This window comes from Hippocampus bargibanti, linkage group LG07, assembly GCF_051943395.1.
Source record: "Hippocampus bargibanti isolate YZ-2025 linkage group LG07, ASM5194339v1, whole genome shotgun sequence".
Classification (NCBI taxonomy): domain Eukaryota; kingdom Metazoa; phylum Chordata; class Actinopteri; order Syngnathiformes; family Syngnathidae; genus Hippocampus; species Hippocampus bargibanti.
In genome coordinates, this window is record NC_142740.1 from 11,840,606 (window position 1) to 11,858,445 (window position 17,840).

Here is a 17,840-nt window from a genome sequence, read left to right on the forward strand (position 1 = left end):
GAGAGTTCAGGGCAAACTGAGGAGGATGGAATGGTTGCGGCTTTCGAACATCAGAGCGGCTGAGTGGACACACCCACCTCTTCAGTCTTCATCACACGGGGGTCTCTTAAACTATGCGCACTAAGGTAAGATGTGAATGTGCAGGCCAAGATCTCATTTTGAAAACACCCACAGGTACATACGTACTACTGCACCTCATGAGATTGATCCAGGAAACATCAATAGAGATCAAGAAAGGCTTAAAGCATTGCTGTCGTTCCTTTGTGTTTGAAGTACCGAGGACTGAAATCCTTGCATAAATTCTCAAGAAACGTCCAGTTGGGTAAACTTTTGCTTCAATTGTAAAGTTCACTAATAAAATACTAATATTATCAGAGTGGTTCCATTTTCTAAGTCTTCTAATCCATCGTCTCACACTTCAGACATTCACTGAGAGATTGTGTTATCGACAGATAACAACAAACCAAGCACAACTAAAAATGACAATGACTACAATCAAAGTTGTGTAAGCTGGAGTTCCTTGTACAGAAAGACACCTCCTTTAAGCCGAGGAGCATCTACCAGATATCAGGGAGGTTATTGTTATTGACAGAATAGTTTAAAATCAAAGAAATGGCATGCTGCCAGGTGAACTGTAGCATGTAATGAAACGTAACATGCTCGGAGTGCACCTCTGCCCAGCACTCAACATGCCTTCATTTTCTCCCTCTTGTCCTATTGGGAAACCTTGCAGGTGAAGAATGAAAGAGGGTGTTTTTCAAATCATGAAGCACAGGGATTTGGAACTGTCAACCCATCTTCCTCCGCTCCCCCAGCCAAAGGGAATCCTGTGCTTCTTAGGACAAGGCCGTCTTTGATAAAGACCAACCATACGGTACAGTGTGTTGACAATGGCCCTTATTAGTAGCCCAGGTTGAGGGTTAAATTCCCATGGGAAGAGAACTACCTGCAAGTGGCCATTATATTAAAATCTGTGTTCTCAGTGGTAGAGAGTCTGTATGTCATGAAAAAAGCGAGCTCCTTTGCCCCCGACAACCCAAAACATATTTTAAGTGTTTTATTTCTCCTATTTGTGATGTGAATCAGCTAACAATACTGAGCACATATGGAGAAATAACATTACACCTAAGGACAATTTAAAGTCTTCAGAAAACCGAGCATTGAGACATTGTTCTTTGGTCTTTGGGTAAAAAGTCAGACTTCTGATTCATGTTTTTGATTTCTTCTGTACATAGATATGTAATATGGATGACACCATTTGAGATTTTATCCAAGCCAATCTTTGACATCATAAATGTATTCCACTCTCATCTGCCGCTCAGTCACAACAACATCATCTCAGTATGAAAAGCAATCATTGAAGAATGAAAAGTAAGAGAGTTGAAAATGTGTCACTGGCATGGTTATTGATGGACTTTGAAGTACAGTAAAGTCTCGTTATATCGATATCGGTTATAACGATAGTACCGCTTATTACGATATTATTTTCGTTTCCCTTGCACATTTCTAGTCTTTTTATGTATAATTAGTACCGTTTAGTACGATACCCGGTTGTTACGATAATCCGGTTATTACGGTGCTCCTTTTCATCCCCCGCCGGCCATTTTTGTTGTTTACATCGATATATCCGTCGCGCCATTGGTCAACTTGGTCACGTGTCTTTTTACGTGAGCAGCTCTCCCGAGCAGACGCCATTTTCAGACGGCAGCTCGTGTGTATCAGACGGCTGCTCGTGTGTCTTCAACAATGGACTGTTTTGGATGCCATCAGACCAATTTCCAAAGCGTGGAGCACGGTGTCCGAAAACACCATTAAGAACTGCTTCCGTCACTGCAAATTTGAAAATCCAGGGTGCAGTGAGGAAACATCTGCAGCTAACGAAGAGGATGACGACAACATTCCTCTTGCAATGTTGGCTGAAAAGCTAAAAGTCGCCGACATTGCATCGTATGTCGCAGTCGACAAAGACATTGCGACATTCCCAAGCTCATCAGATGCGGATATCGCAGCGGAGGTCAAAGCCAAGTATGCCACAGTACCGTGATGATGATGATGCTGATGACGATGAAGAAGAAGCGACTGAATGCACACCTTTTGCAACTTCGACAAAAGCGTTGCAAGGGGTTGCGGACACGCGATCTTTCTTTGAATCCGTAGAAAATGCATCCGGTTTTTTAGAAACGTTAAACAAGATGGAAGTGTTCATATTAAAATATAAAAATGGGAAGCAGAAGAAGATTGATGACTTTTTTAAATAGCTTACATACATACTAATTGCAGTGTTATGTACATGTACTGTTACATGAATGCAAGCGTTTTTTGCAACAATGTTTGTTGTTTTGTCTGCTGAAGCGTCATGATTTTGAAAATGACTGTACATTCCATACTGTGCATTAAAGGGCAACCAACATCACTTTTTGTGTTTCTTGAGTCAGTCAAAAAGCTGTTGTAACGTCACAGCTGCGCGCCGGCATTCTATTCAGCCACTCTCGAACGTCACGTAAGTTATGTAAACGTTGCAGTTTTGGTTTTTCATCCATGTACAGTATTTAATTGTGTTGCATCCAGATATCTTTATTGTTTGCAACAATCACTGTTTTTCATATGATTGTACATGCTGGCGTTCGTGGCTTCGTGTGAATAGAACTTGACGATTTAGCATTGGTTGGTTGCATTTTTGAAAGGAAATAGTCATTAAAAAGTGTAAAGACGTTTTTATTTTATGCACAACTTTATTTTTCACTTCACTACTGTACAAAAAAACATGTTAGATACGCAATCCATGAACCCAATGATGAAATTACATGCCATAACAAAGATGCCGCATTTACGCATCCCCCCCACAGGATCGGATATATCGATAGTCCCGGTTATATCGATATTTTTTCGGATTCCCTTGCGTATCGATATAACGAGACTTTACTGTAATAATTTCTTAAATTCCTTACATGGAGCTTGGACGCCCTCTTCTGGCTCTTTCTGGTGCAACACGAGGTTTTCAGACCAAACAAGCATTGACGTGATGGAAGGACTGCTACAATGTGTCCTTTTTTCGGTCAGGGGCGTTCCTTCAGTGACGTCACGTCCGGACTTGTCCCAAACTCAATAAACAAGACTTCGGGAATATTCAGCATGAGTCTTAAACTGTAAAATATGGCTATATGCGGTGGAAACTTTGTAAAATACGCTCAGTAGAAGTCATTTGAAGCCATTATACAAATTATGGACACAACTTGTCCGGAGACGTCGGTTGTCCTTTAAATTACTGTGCATCACTATTCACTCAAGACTGTAACTCAACACAGTCTTCTGGGAGATAGTATATGAGCTGTGCCTCGTCCTGCTTAATTGTGGAAGCCAGCCGTTCGTGAATTATTCGTATTATTCGTGAATTATAAGAGATAACATGACAATGATGATGCAAGCAATGGGACCTCTGTTGTTAAATTCCATCATATGACATACCCACGAGGGGTGCAGCACCACCTTACTATTTCAATTCACCCACTAGTGAGACTATTACAACATCACTTGGTGACTAAACCAGACGGTTGGTAGCGGGTTAAGTAAACTGTAGCTATTCCTCGTCCATCGATGTGTGTAGTTGCTGCTGTCCACGAAGCCACTCTGCAGCAGCAGCAGCAGAAACGATAGAACCTCAGGTATTTCTTAGCATCATCACACTGATGTGAACGTGAGCTATTAAACGTTGTTTATTTGCTTTCCTCCAACCACTCTTAAGTGACACGAGCCTCTTTGGAAAACAAGTATTTTAGATACACGCCTTATAAATACAAATGCATTAGTGTAATGTTGCACGTGATGAAAATGATTCGTTCACATGGGGTAATTGATCAGTTTCGACATTCTGTGAAAAAATAATAATAATAAAATAAAAGGCTGAGAAAATAGCATCTTACCGTTGAAATCGTGGACGATAGCTGGAGCTGACTGACTTGAGATGTGGCGATGCTCCAGTATCTGAGGACCAACGCTGTTCGACGGCGCGAGGTTTTTATTGAGAAGAGTGCCCCCAGCTGGCAAACATGAGATATTTATAAAAATATATTTTGTTTATTCTGTGATTTTTTTTTGGTTTTGTTTACGCAGACATCGAGGATAGGTTGTGGTTTTTTATTTATATTTTTCAAGATTAAAATGTGTATAATTTACCACTATTTCAACCATGCTATAGGCCAACAGAATTACCACGTTCTCTTTGAATTATTATTTTTTTAATCTGTAAATATTAAACTTGATGCCTTGAAGCCTTGTAACTTAACACCACAAAAAGACATTGTAAAAATATCACAGCTTGATTGCTAATCTTTGACAATGACAACAGTTAATTCCGATCATTCCTAAAATAAATTGAGGACTACAAAAATGGCTGCTGGTGGGCCTGAACTGGAGATTGGTGTTCAATAAAAACGCCAGATTAATAGAGACAGATGTTCACTTTATTATAAATTTACATGTCTTGTATTCGCTACTAAGGGTAAAACTATTTAAAGGATATATTATCACAGTTGATAATGTTCTGTTAAAAATATTCGATGTTTTAATGAGTCGGCAGGTGTACACCGGCAATGTAGCAGTTGCTTTCCCGTAGATAGGAGAAAAAGCGCCAAGCTTCAGTGCAGCGTCCATAAAACGTTTTAATCGAAAAGTACCGTAACCTTACTTTTTATTAAGCCTGTAGCAGTTTATGAAGGTACGGTCATGAGATTGTTGTTACAATGGACTTAGATCATTTAGATTTAGCCACGAAAAACTCGTCTTCCCGGATGTAGTTGTGCCACACGGTTTTGAGTGATCCAGTTTATGAAGTTTGTGTCGGCGATATTCTGTGCTTGGTGCGACAAAAAAATCTATCGGCAACGAAAATAGAGGAAAGTGTTTGAACCTGTTGTGGTTGTGTAATTCATTGGTGGTCGTTGACTGACTGTTTTTTGAGAACCATCTACATCTACTTTCCTTCATACGTGTACATGTATGATTATATACTGTTTGTGGCGTATTTGAGACACATCAATCGTTCTGGTTTGTATGTAGAAACTTCGGTGTAGTAGCATATTCAAACGACATGAAAAGTGGTTCTTCCTGTTGACACAGAGGGCCGTATTGCAACACCAAGAAGGCACATCCTTTGAAGTGTAGAGATGCCCGGTCTGCAAGGCGAACACGACGTTGCCTCACTGGGGAGCCCCATTAAGAGGAGTAAACTATCTTTGAAGTTCTTCCAGAAGAAGGAAACTAAACGAGCCCTGGATTTCTCAGAACCTCAAGCAGACGCTGCCATGTCAGTGAACATGTCTAAAGTTTGTATGACAAATATAAATATGCTGAAATGAAGCCTTTTTTACTTTCGCGTAATTTAGTTGTCTGTTTAGCACCAAAAGTCAGAGATAAGCAGAAGATTTGCATGAAAACTAAGTCCACACAATAATCAATTATTGATGTCATGACATGTTACTTCTCAGCAGCTCTGATCAGTTAGTCCCCACGCAATCTCTGCATCCAAATTTGCCAGATGAAATCCCACCGTCATATGAGAAGAGAGATGTGTTGCCATTTGTGGGGTTCATTAATGGGGGCAACACCTGCTATCTGAACAGCATCTTACAGGTAAGTTGCTTCTTTTAAGTACAGTAAAGTCTCGTTATATCGATATCGGATATATCGATAGTCCCGGTTATATCGATACTATTTCTATGCACGCACGGAGAAAATTACATGCAAACAGGGTCGGATATATCGATAGTCCCGGTTATATCAATATTTTTTTCGGACTCCCTTGAATATCGATATAACGAGACTTTACTGTATTACAATGAATGCTCAATTCATGCCCGACGTAATTTTGTTGTTTTACCAAAACTACACTGAGCAGTACTTAAGTCATAATTACTGTAAATATGTGAAGGGATTAAAAAGTGGATAGACCTATAGACATGTGTGTCTGACATAATCCCTTTGTGTTGCACCATGTACCAATAATTTTAACGTAACTGAGTTTTGGAGTGTGACATCTCGCTTGGTCCAAGACACAAACCAATATTTTTATGGTCGTCTGACAGCCTGAAAAGAGTGAATTCCAAACAACCAAATGAAAATCAGTAAGTACAACTCAGTGTCTCTTGTGCCATGTGAAATATTTCTGAGCGATCTGTGCTGAAGTTTGGTTTTTGCCACTGGTACTGGTACATCTCTGCAATGCTGACCTTGATGAACAGTATTAAAATAGATTGATGGATGAAATACAGAATCTGAGCATGTTGAGGGAACAGCCTGCAGTTCATGTTTCCATTGCATTTAAAGGACAACCGACGTCTCCGGACAAGTGTCCATAATTTGTAAAATGGCTTCAAATGACTTCTACTGAGCGTATTTTAAAAAGATTCCACCGCATATAGCTATATTTTACGTTTTAAGACTCGCACTGAATATTCAGGAAGTCTGGTTTTTGAGTTGGTGGCGAGTCCATACGTGACCTCACTAAAGGAATGCCCCCTGACCGAAAAAAAGACACATTGTAGCAGTCCCTCCATCACGTCAATGGATTTTGCTGTATTGTTAGGTCTGAAAACCTTGTGTTGCACCCAAAAGCCGCCAGAAGAGGGTGTCCAAGCTCCATATAAGGAATTTATCAGCCTGTGGAAACGGAGGTGGCCACAGGAGGTCACCATTTTGTGCCTCTTTTCTGGTGATCGTTTCTCACCAATGTTGCCTCAAAATGGCATGGAATAAATTCTTTAATCGATTGCAAACATGTATGCTTTCCTCTTCAGAACTATTTGAATCATATTCATAACTGGAGGTGTAACAAGAAAGCATATTCTCAGAATCTGAAGCCATTATTTAAATTCTCAAGCAATGCAAGACGTCTTGGCGTGACGTCACAAACTGGGGGCGGGACTTTCTGAAAATGCCCAATTCGCAGCTCAATTTTTTGCACATTTTGGACACTAAGTCATTTTTATTGGTGTTTTGCATTTGATTAAAAATATCATACTGCATGTTTTGGGTATTTTAGAAGCTATAAAACGTTTTTCTGATGTCAGTTAAGAAACAAAAAAGTGACGTCGGTTGTCCTTTAAGGTTGACTTTAAAAAGGAAGAGTGCACATATTTTGTTTTATTTGCTGCTATTGTATTTCCAGCTTTTGTCCATACACACTTTTATAAATAATGCCACAGGTGTTCCACTACTTTCACAATTTTTCATTTGGACTGGTAGTAAAATACATTTTTTAAAGCCCTTGTTGAAGAAAAAATGTAAATGCATATTTGTTCCCACAGGTGCTCTATCACTGTCCAGGATTAAAAGAAGGTATTAAGTCCTTGTACAAGTTGTGTAAAAGCAACACCCAACATACTGAAGAAACAAATCAATCGAAAGAGGTTAGCACTTTTTCCTCCCTTAATTAAGACAGCCATCTTGCCAGCATACATGTCTCCTTCAATTTTGTTGATAGCAAGCAGGGGATCCTCCTGAGTCCTTCCCGGCACACATCAAGCTCCTCGTGACCTTCCACAAACTAATAAGATCCGTGGAGCAGCTGCAGTCGAACTTTCTGCACAACACCGACAGCTTCAGCGAGCGAGAGCTTGACACGTCACCTCGAGAAGTTCTTACAACCCTCAGGTTAATCCCTTTGTATAAAAGTATCAAATACCCAGTCTGAATGTTGTTTTGAAGGAAGCTTTGCTATCAACCGATTTATTCCATGATGGGAAAATGTACAAATACAGTGAGACCTCAACTTACGAACTTAATTGGTCCCAGACAGAGTGTGTAAGGCGAAAAGTGTGTATCTCATAAAAAAAAATCTCACAGGAAACCATTAAATTGGGAATAATCCGTTCCCGGGTTTCCATAAAATATACTTTTCAACTAAATAAGCCTTAAAACTACATACAACCTACCTTATCCTATATATAATAAATGCGCTATTGTATTGTAATAAAAGAAATACGCTGCACTGTATAATAAAGTCACTTACATTTGTGATGGTGATTGATGGCTCTTAATTGACACCTGTTGCTTTCTGACTTGTAAGGTCTTACGAAACTGAGGCATCACATTATCATTCATCATGTTGATGATTCTCATAGCCTTTTCTGGATGGAACTGTTCAATAAAAGCCTGCACATCAACTGTTGAATGGCCTGCTTCTGCTTGTCCTCTTGAAGGAAAACCAAATTCTCTGTGTTGCTCAGGACCTCATTATGGTCAGCAACAAGCTCCTCGATGTCATCTGCACTTCGAGTCCCGTAGGTGCTGGCAGGCAAAGATTTTATGACAACAAAAGGCGCGAGTCCGATGATTCCATGGACGCGGAATAAAACGCGACAAAAGAAGGCGGGCGCGGCGAATAAAATGGCACAATCGCGATCGGAAACCGGGAAGCAACAAACTTGCGCGATCGCGTCTAACAATCACCTCGCACAATGCAAACTTGGATTTGCCAGCACAAGACACAGCGATACACTTTCGTCGTAATCATGTCACTGACAGTGACTCGTTGAAATGCAATGAAATTGAAGGCTCGCCTGCGGCGGCGCCGCCCCAGCTGTCAACTCGCACGTGACAATTTAGCGTGACTATTGACACGCTGTTCCGGTGTGTGTGAAAACACGAGCTCTGATTGGCTTACCATGACACATGGTAAGCCAAGACTCTACCCTTTAGCCAATCACAATCACTTCTATCGCATCTTGACGGGGTGCGTTCAAGTGTAGCAACACAGAAACGTTGGCAAGTGTTTGTCCCTGCTCATTCAGTTAGACACTGATTTCCAAACAGCCTAGACCTAGAGTCATAAGAAGTCGTGCCCTATTCTCGAACCTGAACGCACCCCAAGTCTTGGATGACCAAAAAACTGAGCAGAGTAGACGTGTACGGCTGGTAGTTTCTTCAATTTATTCATAGTAACGCACCACATTTGACTGTCGGTATACGCCATGGGTGTCCAAAGTCGGTCCTCGAGGGCCGCCGTCCTGCCTGTTTTCCAGCTCTCCCAGGAGCAAAGCACCTGATTCAAATCATCAGGACCATTTTGATGCTGCTTCAGAGCTGGCTAATGAGCTGATCATTTGAATCAGGTGTGTTGCTCCTGGGAGAGCTGGAAAAAAGGCAGGACAGCGGCCCTCGAGGACCGACTTTGGACACGCCTGGTATACGCAATGCCGACCGAAAAATATGTGGGTATACGCCGTATACCATCGACTACACCTCTGGGTCGTAGAAAGTCACTCTTAGGGAAGTGACACACAGCGTGAGAGATGTGTCAGGCTGAGATTCACATGACAGCCGCGGTGTGCACATGTGACGCACACCTCATTCGTGTTTCTCAATGATCTTCTTCTCCTCGGCTGAACACGAGCCTGTGGTGTTTATTTTCCGGTCCCTTAATAGTAAAATTATCTGCAAAAAGCTCCTCGGAGGCGATGGACGTGTGAATTCAGAGAGAGGGGGTGTGGAAAGTAGCGCCGGCTGGAGCGCTGTTCGGTCGTGTGCTTCCGCCGATTATCACTCCGCCAGATCCGAAGGTCGTGTGCGTTGGTGTTCCAGCCGTGGTGGGTGTGTATTATGAAAATAGTGCTTATTATAAGGTTTAATTTTCATAAATTTGACGTTCGTGAGATGAAAAGTTCGTAAGATAAGGTGTTCGTAAGTTCAGGTCTCACTGTACTATTAAGTTGGGTCAATGTAAATTGGAAGAAGCTATCTAGATTTTGCTTGAGTGTTAGATATTCATTGTCATGTCTAAGAGTAAGTTTGACACGTGAAAAATTGTATTGCTTTGGATTTCTTGCAGGCAACTGAACCCTATGTATGAAGGCTATTTTCAGCATGATGCCCAAGAGGTTCTGCAGTGCATCTTAGGTTATTTACAAGAGGCCTGCAAGACTATTAGGCAGGATAGAAAACAGGACGCAACTGTGGCCGAGGTCCAACTGCAACATGACAGCAATTCGGGGTCAGAATCCCCAAGAGGACCAAAGGAGAATGGTCAGATGGCTGGAAAAAGGAAAAGCAACACCAATATGGGAAATGCCAAAAAGAAGCCCAAGTCTGGAGAATCTGGAGTGGAGGAGGAGCATCGATCGAGTACACCGGTCACCCGCTCTAAAAGTAAATTAATTTGTGATAATGCTGCGGATAACACCAAAGACAAAGCTGAAGAGAAGGATAAGACCAAAGAAGTGGAAGAAGGGGCCAACGGTGATGAGAAAACATTCAAAGAGGCTGATGGCAGAAAGAAGAAACGGTGCAAACTGGGCTGGCTGAGGCCTGCTGAGAAACAGCCAAGCATCATGTCCATGTTTCACACCGTCGGGAAGCTCACCTCTACATTTGTCAAAATATCAACAAAAGCGGAGCAAGGGAACATTGGAGCTGACGAAGGCCAAACAAAAGAGGAGAAGAGATGTGAGAAGTTTGTCCTTCAAAATGAGAATGAGGTCCAAAAGGCGCGCCCTCATCAGGGTAAGATACAAGGCTTTGTCAAGTACAATTCTGCAGAACTTCAAATTCATCTCCTTCTCTTCTTTTTCTTTCGGCTTTTCCCTACAGGGGTCGCCACAGGGAATCAGTGTCCTCCATTTTACCCGGTTTTGTGCATCCTCTTCTCTCACACATGTCCTCTTTGACAATATTCATAAACCTCCTCTTAGGTCTTCCTTTCGGTCTCCTTGGCTGTTCAAGGCTTAGCATCCTTCTTCCGATATAGTCACACTCTCTGCTCTGGACATGTCCAAACCATCTCAGTCTGGCCTCTCTGATTTTCTCTCCAAAGTCTCTAATATGAGTTGTCCCTCCAATGTACTCATTCCTGATCCTGTCCAACCTAGTCACTCCCAAAGAAAACCTAAACATCTTCAGCTCTGCTACCTCCAGCTCTGCTTCTTGTCTTTTCTTCAGTGCGACTGTCTCCAGTCCAAACATAATGGCTGGTCTCACCACCGTGAGATCTGGATTTCACAAATTGATGACATACAGAGTGAAATTATTTTGTGAATCTAATTATAGTTTACAGCCAAGAAAAGCACCAAATTTACAATTTCGTTGGATGACTTTCACTTTTTGGATTAAGTGTGATAAACTGCACTGTGTTGCTTTAAATAAGAAAATCACCTTTTCATGTATGGCCCATATTGCGACAAGAAGGTTGTAAAGCTCATTGTAACAGAAAATAAAATAATAGTAGCCATGTTACAGGGATCCATCTGGACCGCACCATGGTGCCATTTACACATTTCAACAGCCACTGGTGAAATTTTTTAATTCCACTGCGCCAGCACCAGCGCTTGTCTATTACGATGAGCGCATATTTCAACATGATCCGCGCCACATATGACATACTTCTGTTAAAATAGATAAAGAAACAAATGTATTTATAACAGCAATAGAAAATGGTTTTTCATCACAGGTTTTAACTTTCGTCATCTGCCGTCTTGCCTTACCGATATCTAGCCAGAATCAACTTGCATTTGTTTCGATGCCTTCCAAAGTCATGGTAGAGGACATTTTAGGCATTTCCGTAATCTGGCGGAAACTGCCGAAAGAGATAATCAAATATTCATCATATTGGAAATCTTCAAAGCAAACAAATTTGTTGAAGTAGACACTAGTAATAAATATTGTGTTAGGTATGTCCTATGTGTCTTTTCTGTAATACTGTAGAATATCAAAATAGCACAGGATGTATTGTGTATAAACTAAAGAAATATTATTATTATGTATGAATAAACGTAAAAATTGTTGATATACGTATTAGAAAAATAGATTTTACTCAAATTATGTTTTTCATTTGCAATTTATAAATCCCAAAGTCAGCTTTATTGTCAAATATGCTAATATGCATGACATACAGCACAGATGAAATTATTGTCCTCTCGGACCCAGCGCTGCAAGGCACTTATAATGACTTTAACAATCATAATAAACACTAACGCCAATTTGCTGGGAGAGAGAGGGGGGAGCTGCTGCATGTTCACGCGGCGCCATCTTGGGGGAAAAAAAAACAACAAATAATATGACAACACAAAGACAGATTCATTCTTCAGGACTTGCTGTTCCCTCTTTGTGATGACATGAAGCAGTCCTCGATGAAAGAGGAGAGGATCAAAGCATCTTTTTCAGCTGTGGATCAGGGACGTCATGGTGGAAATTGCACGTCTACTAAAAGCTAAATGTTGAAAGCAAACACGAAGCTGAATGATCCATTGACGAAAATCAATCATACTCCAATGGATGTATTTTGGTCTTTCAATTAGTTTAATATACTTCGGCACTCAAGTTTAGTTAAAATTTGATTTTTTAATTTCACAGTTGCATCCGTGATGTCAATCATAGGTATCTTTCAAAATCACATCTTCTATTTTTTTTATAAAGGCTAATGTAAGGTAAACTTCAAAATGACATCTGTGATGCAATGGTTTTGAGTTGAAATTTAGATGTTTCAAACCCTTTTTGTTTTTTGGTTGTGGGCGGGTCAGATACTCGCCAGTTGTTGAAACACCTCAGTTACTGTCCCCCTCAAATCGCATGGTTTGTTGTATCAAAAAGAAACGTTCTAAGCCTTAACGGACAACCGACACCATTTTTTTTGTTTCCTAACTGACATCAGAAAAACGTTTTATAGCATCTAAAATACCCAAAACACGCAGTCTGATAATTTTTGTCAAATGCAAAACACCCATAAAAATGACTTAAACTATCCCAAAACTACTTCAAAATGACCTTAGAGATGCCAAGTTTCAGAAGGTCCCGCCCCCTTGTTCGTGACATCACGCCAGGACGTCTTGCCTTGCTCTAGAATCAAAACAATGGCTTCAGATTCGGAGATTATTTCTTGAAAGCATACATGTTTGCAATCGATTAAAGAAGTCCTCGGGTATCAATTCGAGCCGTCAGGACTCCAATGTAGCGTCCCAGAAAATGCACAAAATGGCTCCCAAGCTCCGTTGGAAATGGGCTGATTTGTCTGCTGGGTATTGGTATCACCTCGTATAAAATAGTAGTCTAGTAGTCTTGGTGCAAGACACAACGATTCACCATCGCGTTATTTATGTGTTTTCCTTCTAATTTTGCCATCAACACAAAGTTTTTAGACCAAACAAAGGACCCAAAATTGATTGTGTGTCCATTTGTCGGCAGGGGCGTTCCAGACGTGATGTCACGTAAGGCATCGTCATCAACTCGAAAACAAGACTTCCTGAGCCCGAGTCTTAAAACGTAAAATATAGCTATATGCCGTGGAATCTTTGTAAAATACACTCAGCAGAAGTCATTTAAAGTGATTTTACAAATTATGGACACAACTTGTCCGGAGGCGTCGGTTGTCCTTTAAATTGCTGGGATGCATACACCCAAATATATAATCATGAATGTGTATGTTCTTGTCTTTTCAGATGGTCTTGACCTGATGGAGCATTTGTTCCATGGCCAGCTGCTTCTACGGACTCGTTGTCTGGAGTGTGAAAGCTTCAGCGAGAGGCGAGAAGACTTCCAGGACATTAGTGTCCCCGTGCAGGAGGAGCAACCCAACAGCTCGGACGATCTCTCTTCAGGTTAGAAGAAATCACAGCAGGGAAACATCACATTTCCACTGAGCGGTTACGAGAGAGCCAATGAAGTGAACTCATGAATTGAAAAAAAAACAAACAAAATGGAGCCAAAATGTTCTGTCTCCAGTTTCTCCATACCCACAACCAGAAAAGACCCTGAAATGGGCCATTGGGCAGTTTGCGTCGGTGGAGCGCATTGCAGGAGAGGACAAGTACTTTTGCGACACGTGTCGCCATTACGCAGAGGCCGAGAGGAGTCTTCTTTTTGACCAAACACCCGAAGTCGTCACCATTCACTTGAAGCGCTTCTCTGCCAGCAGTTCGGAGTGAGTCACTTCACCGATTTAATACGTTCCTCGCTTTGAGCCGCGTATGCCGTTAACATATGTTCCTTTTGTTCTAGAATGGACCCATACGGCGGACTTTCCAAGGTGAACACACCCTTACAGACGCCCTTGACTTTGTGTCTGGATGATTGGTGCACACCACGTTCATCCAGTAAAGGCTACAAATACAAGCTCTTTGCCATGGTCATGCACAGCGGCGTGTCTATCGGCAGCGGCCACTACACCGCCTACGTCCGCATGAGTGGCCTCGAGGATGCCAAACTCTGGCTGCGCGAAATTGAGCAGCAAAACAACTCAGAAGAAGTAGTGCGGAACTACGATGACGGCGAGGTCTCCGTCAGGCAAGATGGAGGCCACCGGGCTGCGTTGAGTTTTCTTTGCGGCAAACCGGGAGATAAAAAGCATCCAGAGGGCGGGCTCGGACTCTTGGGCGGCCAACGAAGTCGAACCGGCGACGAGCACGAAGAGAGAGCAACCGGTGGCGAGATGAAAGATGAGAAAAGAAAAACTCAATATACAAAAGTTGAGCTTAAAAACGAGATAGAGGAGAGAGGGATAAGTTCCTGCGAGGAAAAGGCGGCCTCGGAAGAGCAGGCTTTAAACAACCTACTCGAATATGAAGGCAAATGGCTTCTGTTCGATGACTCAGAAGTGCATTTGGTCAAGGAGGAAGAATTCATTCAAACCTGCTCCCCTCAGACCTGCTCCTCTTCAACACCCTACTTGCTCTTTTACAAGCGAATAACCGAGTTGGCACATTAACTGCACTGACTTTTACCCCAAGATTTGCTTTGTATATCTTCTCAATTATAAGATGGAACACAAACATCGCGGATGTGTCACTTAATAGTGCCGGATTAAAAATAGTCAATCTTCAAATGTCTCCAGCATTTCCTTTTTTTTATGTTAGCGCTTTGTTCCAGCTTCAGCTGTTGTTAAAGAGCTATATAAACCAATATGTATGTACGTATTTAATGCAGATGAGACCGGCCTTTTTTGGAAAAAGATGCCTAACCGAACTTTCATAACACAGGAAGAGAAGTCTGAACCCCATTCCATCAAGCCATCAACGACCATCACAAAGGTAAATAAAACAACTTTGTTTTCCAGTACAGTTTATTTCTTTAATTACAGTCCTTATGGAATCCGACCTGCCACTCCATTCCATCAACGACCATCACAAAGGTCAATAAAACGACTTTATTATACGGTGCAGTGTATTTCTTTCATTACAATACAATAGCACATTTATTATACATAGAATAACCTAAAAGCTAGCAACCACTCATTTGACGACAATGAGGTTAAAATCTTAGCGAAAGAACATAGATGGTTTGAAAGGGGGGTAAAAGAAGCGATTCTTATAAAACAACAAAATCCTTCATTAAACCGGTCTGGTGGGGTGAGGTTCAATTTGGATCGTTCATACAATAGCCTGCTTAGGCAAAACAGGTTAGGCAACTTTTGCAATGCTGATGAGGGTCGTTATGCTGATGAGGTGATACCAGGGGGAGTGGGGGTAATAAGCCAGTCGTTAGTCAGGAATGTAGGAACAATCAGTGGGGCCACAGGGAGGGTTCCCCTGCCCCCCGCAACCTGAGAGTAGGGACCTATCATAGCTGTGTCCGGCGCCACCATGTCTGGACATTAGGGATATATAAATGGGGCCGATACGACCAGTCAGACTTTAGTTCGCTGACGAAGCCTCTTGGATAGAAGGCGAAACGTCCGAAACCTTCACTTTTGTACAGATGACGGCTGAAGAAACCTTCTCATCGATGGACCACTCCTGTACGACTGAGAGCTTACACAGACGTACATAGAATAAGATATATTGTTTGTAGTTTTATGGCTTATTTAGTTAAAAAATATATTTTATGGAGACCTGGGAACGGATTATTCTCATTTTAATGGTTTCCTATGTGAAATTAATTTTTGGGAAACACACTTTTCGCCTGACACACTCTGTTTGGGAACCAATTAAGTGCCTAAGACAAGATCCCATTCTATTGCATTGTATTCTCGACAGCCGCCCTCATTTGAAGCTCATAACTCCATACCCATATAATTTGGGAATTAACTCTTTTTTTTTTATGACAAAAGAGATTCTAAGGTTTCTTGCGCTGCATTGAATGTTTATGGAGTCCTAAAACTCAATATTCTATGGATCCTGGAATTCGAGTGACAATGACAAAAACACATTCTTGCATGTCTTGCAGTGAATTAGTTAATATGTTCTTACACTGTCTTAGAACACGGGTGTCAAAGTCATTTTTTGCCGCGGGCCACATTGTAGTTAGGGTTTCCTCTCGGGAGCCATTATGAAGTTAGGGAACTCATTAGAATGTTAAATCCCATCCACATATTACATCTAGAGCACACAACAAATTAATGAATACCATATTATAAGGTGCAACCCCAATGTCTTACAAACGTCAAATTTATGAAAATTAAACCTTATAATAAGCACTATTTTCATAATACACACCCACCACGGCTGGCAGAGTGATCTTCGGCGGAAGCACACGACCGAACAGCACCAGAGGTTAAGTTACCAACAGTCCTTATGGAAGATGACTCTCCTTCCATAAGCCATCAACGACCAGCAATAAGGTAAATAAAACTTTATTTTACAGCACAGTTTATTTCTTTAATTACAGTCCTCATGTAATGCGCCTCTCTTTCCAAAGAGCAATTCCCTTTGACCTTCGACCTCCAACGCCATTCCATCAAGCCATAAATGACCATCACAAATGTAAATAAAGTGACTTTATGATACAATGCAGTGTATTTCTTTCATTACAATACAATAGCACATTTATTATACATAGAATGAGGTATGTTGTGTGTAGTATTAAGGCTTAATTAGTTGAAAAGTATATTTTATGGAAACCCATGAACGGATTATTCCCATTTTAATGGTTTCCTATGAGAATTTTTTTTTTAGATGCACACTTTTCGCCTTACACACTCTGTCTGGGAACCAATTAAGTTTGTAAGTTGAGGTCTCACTATATAAGGCACGCTAGACTATAGCGTGCACCTTTTGTGAAAATTGCCAAATTTTTGCATACTCGGCACAGCAGCCAATCAGAAGCCTGTTTCGTGCTACGGACTATACCGTGAGTAAGTTTTGAAAGGCGCTTTGAAAGAGGAGTCCACATGGCTTTTAGCAGACAACACAACGCATTGTGCACCATGACGACAACTGGAGCAAAATCTTCAAGGGATATTTACCAGAAATTAAGCAAGGGAGCATTTGTGGTAGGTACTTCCAAAATTTAAAAAAAAACATCATTTATACTTCGCAAAAATGTTTGTTTTTTTTGCGATTAGTCGTCTTATTGTGTTTCAAGTTGTAAAGAATGGAGCAGGCAACTTTATTGCTGGGCAGGCAACTTTTGGATTGGATTTGGATTTGCCTTTATTAGTCTCGCAGTGGAGAAATTTACATTTCACAGCAGCAAAGTTATGAAAGAAATGAAAGTAGATACAGAAGCTGCTGGAAAGGCAGCCACTCTCGAGGCGCCGTCTTGAAGTCATAACATGACAACACAAAGACACAGAGAGTCCTTCAATCTTAAGCACTTTCTGTATCGTCTTTGTTACACGAAGCAGTTTCAGATGAAAGAGAAGAGGATCAAAGCGTCTCTTCACCAGTGGATATGGGACATCATGGTGGAATGTGCATGTCGACTACAAGCTAAATGTTGAAAGCAAACACGCAGCTGTAGCATCCATTGACGAAGAGATTTTCAGATTTGTCTGCCCTGGTGTCCGCTAACTTTTTGTCATGAGTTTCAGACTGCATACAAACATATACATGCATACATACATCCATAGTGATCATTGGCCTCTTGGCTGCATCTCTGATTAGTTTTCTCCTTGTTTGAGAAGAAAGTTTGGAGGGACGGCC

The 17,840-nt window shown here is 41.3% G+C and overlaps 1 protein-coding gene across 3 annotated transcripts; it reads left to right on the forward strand.

Moving 5' to 3' along the window:
- The first annotated feature begins 11 nt into the window (after positions 1 to 11).
- On the forward strand, positions 12 to 16,031 carry usp1 (ubiquitin specific peptidase 1). 3 transcript variants are annotated; one of them, XM_089000073.1, is made up of 10 exons: positions 12 to 125; positions 734 to 874; positions 5,116 to 5,302; positions 5,484 to 5,628; positions 7,302 to 7,403; positions 7,478 to 7,647; positions 9,824 to 10,494; positions 13,422 to 13,580; positions 13,705 to 13,903; positions 13,981 to 16,031. In XM_089000073.1, exons 3-10 carry the CDS (start codon positions 5,163 to 5,165, stop codon positions 14,684 to 14,686), a joined length of 2,292 nt encoding a protein of 763 aa, XP_088856199.1. In that variant the 5' UTR covers positions 12 to 125; positions 734 to 874; positions 5,116 to 5,162; the 3' UTR covers positions 14,687 to 16,031. The 3 variants fall into 3 exon arrangements, with proteins under 3 accessions (XP_088856199.1, XP_088856198.1, XP_088856200.1); XM_089000072.1 differs by lacking the exons at positions 12 to 125; positions 734 to 874 and adding an exon at positions 4,591 to 4,714 and having other exon boundaries at positions 13,981 to 16,030; XM_089000074.1 differs by lacking the exons at positions 12 to 125; positions 734 to 874 and adding an exon at positions 4,591 to 4,714 and having other exon boundaries at positions 5,487 to 5,628; positions 13,981 to 16,030.
- Positions 16,032 to 17,840: the final 1,809 nt, after the last annotated feature.

What these genes read in the sequence shown, in the direction of transcription:
- usp1 (XM_089000073.1), top strand. Translation starts at nt 5,163, where the DNA reads ATGCCCGGTCTGCAAGGCGAACACGACGTTGCCTCACTGGGGAGCCCC. An exon ending in AAACAAATCAATCGAAAGAG is followed by an intron (nt 7,404 to 7,477) that starts GTTAGCACTTTT and finishes TTTTGTTGATAG; the next exon opens with CAAGCAGGGGATCCTCCTGA. An exon ending in TTCTCTGCCAGCAGTTCGGA is followed by an intron (nt 13,904 to 13,980) that starts GTGAGTCACTTC and finishes CTTTTGTTCTAG; the next exon opens with AATGGACCCATACGGCGGAC.